Here is a 7,500-nt window from a genome sequence, read left to right as displayed (position 1 = left end):
AATGCAAGGGCCTCAACATCCAGAAAACACAAATGAATTCAAGATATAAACTACTAGTATAATATAACTGTCGAATGAATATTTGACAACATCAGTAAAATGAGTATGAAGCCTATGAAGTTTCTTATTTCAACAAGTAGCAGCTAAAACACAAGTGCTATAATTTTTCCCTTAAAACTCACACCATACCGTAAAAACGTCTGTTTTTACTGTAAAAAATATAAGTTATTATTACCGCTACCATGCTTGGTAATTGGAACAAAGTAGGTTTCTTGTTGGGTCGATTAATACTTCATTCCAACAGCCTCGTTCTCCCCGATCAGTAAAATAATCTCCACTTTTCAGCAGGTGGATGAAACATGTCTTCCCTTAGCTTTTATGTACAACTACTTTTATTTCCTAATAGTTTTCCCCTTATCCTTTGCATCAAAACGGTGTCAGGTTTCAAATTCAATCAGCATTTGAATGCATGGCGATTCTGACAAATTGCCAAATGCTTGTAATCCTGATGCCCTTGTCTTATGGGAATGGAGTACGCTCTGAAAAGTTGCCAAATGGGTTGAGAATTATTTTGCCTCTTCGTAAATTGTATTACAGTCTCAAGAAAACAGAGAGCTGGGGCGTTATCTGCAATGTGCGTATTACGATATACTCGTTCAAGAGCAAAATCAAGAGTGAAGTTCACAATATGTACAATTGTGTCCCCTTCTGAAGATGTCTCTTGTTTATGTGTGGAGAGCAAAAATACGTGGGTTTTTGTTCATTGGCCGGAACGTTAATGTAAGGGACTAATCACTTAAATTTTATCTGAAATCACCGTTTTTAAAAGTTATAATATGTAGTAAGTATTATGAAAATATTACAATTTTATTTGTATTTAGCACCAAATTATATATATATATATATATATATATATATATATATATATATATATATATATATAATATATGAGAGAGAGAGAGAGAGAGAGAGAGAGAGAGAGAGAGAGAGAGAGAGAGAGAGAGAGAGAGAGAGAGAGAGAGAGAAAGCGTCTTTACATACCAAATCCATATATGCAGATGCTGAATGTTATGTGGTTTTTTCTGTGCAGATATATATATATATATATATATATATATATATATATATATATATATATATATATATACATATACAGTATATATATATATATACACATATATTATATACATATATTATATACATATATGTATGTATATATATTATATATATACGAGTATGTATATATACAGTATATATATATACCTGGTAGAGTAAAGGCAATCTCCTCTCGAAGTAAGTTTCTTTTTATATGCAAAGTGGAAACTGGGTCGGAATCTTGTTATTTGCATATCACACAATCGCATTGCCTTTAAGAGCAAAAATCGCTAATGGAACTTTGTCCGTGTATCTTCTTATGTTTGATAAGAAAAGATAAGATAGTAGAAAAGTTTTCGTGATCCCTAACCGGTCTTCACGGTGAAGCGGGTGGGGGGGGGGATATGAGGGGGAGGGGATAAGAGGGGAGGGGTGAAAGGTGACGGGTGCTGAATAAAAGCAGCGTGTGGGAGATGAAGGATGGGAAGATATGATGGAAGATTTGTGGGAAGAGTGAAACGGGTTGAAGACAAAGAGGAACATTTACTGCATATTGGCGCTGCTGTTCAGCAAACTTCTCAGATCTAGGGGTCCTTTATTCCTTCTCAGTTCTAGAGGTCGTTTATTCCTTCTCAGTTCTAGAGGTCCTATATTCCTTCTCAGTTCTAGAGGTCCTTTATTCCCTCTCAGTTCCAAAGGTCCTTCATTCCTTCTCAGTTCCAGAGGTCCTTTATTCCTTCTCAGTTCTAGAGGTTCTTTATTTCCTCTCAGTTTTAGAGGTCCTATATTCCTTCTCAGTTCCAGGGGCCCTGTATTCCCTCTCAGTTCCAAAGGTCCTTCATTCCTTCTCAGTTCCATAGGTAAAGTCCTTTATATCCTCTCAGTTCCGGAACTAAATGCCTTTATTCCTTCTCAGTTCTAGAGGTTCTTTATTTCTTCTCAATTCTAAAGGTCCTATATTACTTCTCAGTTCCAGAGGCCCTTTATTCCTTCTAAGTTCCAGAGGTCCTTTAATCCTTCCCAGTTACGGAGGTAAAGGCCTTTATTCCCTCTCAATTCTAAAGGTCCTTTATTCCTTCTCAGTTCTAGAGGTCCTTTTTTCCTTCTCAGTTCTAGAAGGTCGTTTATTCCTTCTCAGCTCTAGAGGTCCTTTATTCCTCATCAGAGTCAGAAGTCCTTTATTCCTTCTCAGTTCCAGAGGTCCTTTATTCCTTCTCAGCTCTAGAGGACCTTTATTCCTTCTCAGTTCTAGAGGTTCTTTATTCCTTCTCAGTTCCACAGGTCCTTTAGTCTTTTCAGTTCCGGAGGCCCTTTATTCCTTCTCAGTTCTAGACGCCATTTATACCTTCTCAGTTCTAGAGGCCCTTTATTCCTTCTCAGTTCGAGAGGTCCTTTATTCCTTCTCAGTTCTAGAGGTCCTTTATTCCTTCTCAGTTCTAGAGGTCCTTTGTTCCTTCTCAGTTCCAGAGGTCCTTTATTCCTTCTCAGTTCTAGAGGTCCTTTATTCCTTTTCAGTTCTAGAGGTCCTTTATTCCTTCTCAGTTCTAGAGGTCCTTTATTCCTTCTCAGTTCTAGAGGTCCTTTGTTCCTTCTCAGCTCTAGATGTTCTTTATTTCTTATCAGTCCCAGAGATCTTTTATTCCTTCTCAGTTCCAGAGGTCCTATATTCCTTCTCAGTACTAGAGATCCTTTATTCCCTCTCAGTTCTAGAGGTCCTTTATTCCTTATCAGTCCCAGAGGTCCTTTATTCCTTCTCAGTTCTGGAGGTCCTTTATTGCTTCTCAGTTCCAGAGGCCCTTTATTCCTTCCCAGTTCTAGAGGCCTTTATTCTTTATCAGTCTCAGAGGCCCTTTATTCCTTCTCAGCTCCAGAGGTCCTTTATTCTTTTCAGTTCCGGAGGTCCTTCATTCCTTATCAGTCCCAGAGGTCCTTTGTCCCTTATCATTCCCAGAGGTCTTTTATTCCTTATCAGTCCCAGGGTCCCTTTATTCCTATCAGTCCCAGAGGTCCTTTGTTCCTTATCAGTCCCAGAGGTCTTTTATTCCTTATCAGTCCCAGAGGTCTTTTATTCCTTATCAGTCCCAGGGGCCCTTTATTCCTTATCAGTCCCAGAGGTCCTTTATTCCTTATCAGTCCTAGAGGTCCTTTATGCCTTCTCAGTTCTAGAGGTCCATTATTCCTTATCAGTCCCAGAGGTCCTTTATTCCTTCTCAGTTCTAGAGGCCCTTTATTCCTAATCAGTCCCAGAGGTTCTTTATTCCTTATCAGTCTCAGAGGTCCCCAATTCCTTCTAAGTTCTATAGGCCCTTTATTCCTTCTCAGTTCCAGAGGTCCTTCATTCTTTTCAGTTCTGGAGGTCCTTTATTGAATCTCAGTTCCGGAGGTCCTTTATTGCTTCTCAGTTCCAGAGGCCCTTTATTCCTTCTCAGTTCTAGAGGTCCTTTATTCCTTCTTAGGTCCAGAGGCCCTTTGTTCCTTCTCAGTTCAGAGGTCCTTTATTCCTTCTAAGTTCCAGAGGTCCTTTATTCCTTCTCAGTTCCAGAGGTCCTTTATTCCTTCTCAGTTCCAGAGGTCATTTATTCCTTCTCAGTTATAGAGGTACTTTATTCCTTCTCAGTTTTAGAAGTCCTTTATTCCTTCTCAGCTTTAGAGGTTTGCATTGTGCATCTGTTCCCGCCCCCCCCCCAAAAGGAAAAAATGCGCCGAAGATTCTTTGGTACAATCTAGTTTTCTGTACAGGATATAATCAAGGCCACCGAAAAGAGATCTATCTTTCATTGGTCTCGGTATAATGCTGTATGAGCCGCGGCCCATGAAACTTTAACCATGGCCCGGTGGTGGCCTGTCCTATATAGTTGCAAGACGCACGATTATGGCTAAATTCAACCTTGAATAAATTAAAACTAGTGAGGCTAGAGGGTTGCATTTTGGAATGTTTGACGATTGGAGGCTGGATGATGAACACACCAATTTGCAGCCCTCTAGCCTCAGTAGTATTTAAGATCTGTGGGCGGACAGAAAAAGTGCGGACTAACAGACAAAGCCGGCACAACAATTTTCTTTTACAGAAAACTAAAACCCTCCTTATTATAATTTAATTACAGTTGCAACTAATAATAAAGTTTTTTCTTAATTTAAACAGAGAAATTGGTATTTAGTGTCCCGAGAAGCACAATCTCTTTCTTTTGACACTCAGTCAATTTGCGTCTTAATCGGTGATTGACGGAAGTACTAATTAACTCACAGCTGATTAACATATCGACAGATTAAAAGATGATTGATCAACCGATTAAAGAGATTAACCGACTGTCAGTCACAACAGGGACTTAGCGAAACCTTTTTCCGAAAGGGCTCGGGTTCTTAATTGTGGTTTGTTTAACTTTTAAGATTAAAATTAATTTACATTCCCAATGTCGAAAGTCATTTGCCATTCCTGTGGCACAAACAGAAAACGGGATGGAAATCGCTTTCTGAAAATATGTTTTCTGGACAACATAAATGAGAAACATTACTCTACTATGGCTGGTCTAGTGGGTATCTCGGTGATGGATTTTCATGTTCCAAAATTTGAGAACCTACCCACCCTTATGACAGAAGGGCGTCATAGCCTGTAACTTATTTATGCGCGCAAACTCTTCAAACGCGCACACAAAAAACCCCGCGCCTATCAACAAGCAAATAGACAAACATTTGCCGAGTAAGCATCGCGCATATTTTGAAATTGAACTCTTTCCTTTAAAACCACGGCATCGTGGAATTGAAACATCACCGAAATAGCACCTCAGTGAAAGCATAAGTAAAGGGTGGAAAAGCTGAAAGGGCAAAGCACACCGCCAAAGCTAGACAAACAACTCTCTCTCTCTCTCTCTCTCTCTCTCTCTCTCTCTCTCTCTCCACACATTTTAGGCGAGATGTGGGTGTCGGGGGAAGGATAGACGTTGTAAATGTGTATGTGCGTGTGTGTGTCTGTGTTGGGGGGGAGTGGGAAATGTGGGTTGGGAGGAGCGGGTGTTGGTCGAGGCAAAGTAAGCATAGGCGAGATGCAACTGAAAAGATATGCGATAAGCGTGTTGACTTACGCTTTTGTTGCCCAGGTTGTGCACGAGACAGTGCAGGTAAGCGGCGTTGCCTGTCATGGAGGAGATGTTCCTGGGGGCGGCCTCGTCGAAGATGGGATAGGGGGGTGACTCCCCGTCCTCGTCCTCGGACCCGGAGTTGCTCAGGTCCAGGAGGGGCTTGATGGGTTCCACGGGGCTGCTGCTGCTGCCGCTGAGGCTCATGCCCAGCTGCATGTTGGTGCTCTGGGCCCTCCTGCTGCCGATGGAGATGGTGATGCTGCTGCTGTTCTCGCGGGTGAAGGTGCTCACCGTCTTCTGATGTTGCAGCTGCAGGGTCGTGGCTGATGCACCTAAGGGCCAGCCTGCAATGCCAGAAAGAAGAAATATGTTCACGTCTTCTTCAAGTACGGGGAAGCAGGGAAGGATGGGAAATTAACAAGACGGGAATATAAAAGAGGGTGATGTTGATAAGAAGGGAATGTGAGAGATGATCGAGGTGAAAAGAAAATAAAAAGTGGAATAAAGCTAGAGATGTGCTGGACGAGAAAGAAGAAATATGTTCACGTCTTCTCTAAGTACGGGGAAGCAGGGAAGGATGGGAAATTAACAAGACGGGAATATAAAAGAAGGCGATGTTGATAAGAAGGGAATGTGAGAAATGATCGCGATGAAAAGAAAATGTAAAATGTGATGGACGAGGAAGAAGAAATATGTTCACGTCTTCTTTAAGTGCTGGGAAGCAGGGAAGCATAGGAATAATGTCAAGGCGGAAAAATCAAAGCAGATGAGGTCAACAAGAAGGGAACATGACAGATGATCAAGGTGACGCGTCACTATATCAATAAAAAGGAAATGAAAGATAGATGAAAATGAAAGATAGAAGAAAATGAAAAATAGAAGAAAATGAAAAATAGAAGAAGGCTAGAGACGTGATGGAATGACAGCGGACTTCAAGGGGATATTGAAAACGTTGAGTAATTCGGATACAGGAAATCAGTAAATAATGTCAAGGTTCCGAAAGGAGATATATATAAAAGATATGAAAAGTGAGTACTTGAAAACAGAATGTAATAGTTCCGAAAGGAGATATATATAAAAGATATGAAAAGTGAGTACTTGAAAACAGAATGCAAAAGTCGAAACCGCAAAAAATATGAAAGAAGTTTACGCAAAAATTTGCTGCTATGCTTTGAGAAAAGTAAAAAAAAAAAAAAAAAAAAAAGTCAGGATGCGAATCGAATAAGGCGTGACAGAGGGGAAGCTCAAACTGCAGACAAAATATCTTAAAATGGGACGAACGTTCCGATAAAAACGGAACAGAGACTGAGGGGATCTATGTTAAGCAAGTGATAAAAACGAGAGAATGAGGGGAGAAAATCGTGTAAAAGTAAATTAGCGAAAGAGAATAAGGAAATTAAAAGGGCATAATTACAACCGCTTGTCCTCATTATCTATGACTTATTGTCCTTTTAAGAATAAGCCAAAGACGAGGACAAGGGAGGAGGAAGTAGATAATCTTCATGATTAATTCTTTCAGGATAATTAGCGGCGTCAGGTTGATTTTTGCACACAATTGTTGTTGCACAGTCTGTAAATTCGAGCAATGAAATGTAAACTTCAGATAAGGCTAAATCCAGTCTCAACTGTATGGGTAGTAATTGGTGTTAAGAAGAGCAAAATCAAGGCTATAGCATTAAATTTGTATACAGATATTATTCGTAACAAGAATCTATGGAACATCCCAGTGGAAATAGTTTTATATTGTTTACGGAAAATAAAGACTAGATAAGGCTAAATTCAGTCTCAGCTGTATGGGTAGTAATTGGTGTTAAGAAGAGCAAAATTCAGGCTATAGCATTAAGAGATTTAAATATACAGATATTATTCGTATAGAAATCTATGGAACATCGATGGAAATAGTTTTATATTGTTTACGGAAAATAAAGACTTCAGATAAGGCTAAATTCAGTCTCAGCTGTATGGGTAGTAATTGGTGTTAAGAAGAGCAAAATCCAGGCTATAGCATTAAGAGATTTAAATACACAGATATTATTCGTGTAGGAATCTATGGAAAATAGAGAGAAATAGCTTTATATTGTTTACGGAAAATAAAGACTTCAGATAAGGCTAAATTCAGTCTCAGCTGTATGGGTAATAAGTAAAGCAAAATCTAGGTTACAGCATCGAGAGATTTAAATAAACATATAATTCGTATTGGAATCTATGGAACATCGACAAAAATAATTTTATACTGTTTACGGAAAATAATGAAAGAACGGTTAATTACACCGAATGGATATTAATAGTCAAGCTCACTATAAAGGTTATGTAAAAATTACTGGAACGC

The 7,500-nt window shown here is 39.4% G+C and overlaps 1 protein-coding gene across 1 annotated transcript in view; it reads right to left on the bottom strand.

Moving 5' to 3' along the window:
• The window catches only part of LOC136844378 (zwei Ig domain protein zig-8-like), a 623,526-nt gene that overhangs the window by 224,138 nt on the left and 391,888 nt on the right, over positions 1-7,500 (bottom strand). The window contains exon 2 of the mRNA XM_067113463.1: positions 5,175-5,515. Within this exon, the coding sequence (XP_066969564.1) occupies positions 5,175-5,515 (341 nt within the window). The remainder of the gene's footprint in view (positions 1-5,174; positions 5,516-7,500) is intronic.

The sequence above is a fragment of the Macrobrachium rosenbergii genome, chromosome 12 (genome assembly GCF_040412425.1).
Source record: "Macrobrachium rosenbergii isolate ZJJX-2024 chromosome 12, ASM4041242v1, whole genome shotgun sequence".
NCBI classification, from domain to species: Eukaryota; Metazoa; Arthropoda; class Malacostraca; order Decapoda; family Palaemonidae; genus Macrobrachium; species Macrobrachium rosenbergii.
The sequence above is the reverse complement of the archived record's forward strand: the minus strand, read 5'-3'. Positions and strand labels throughout refer to the sequence as shown.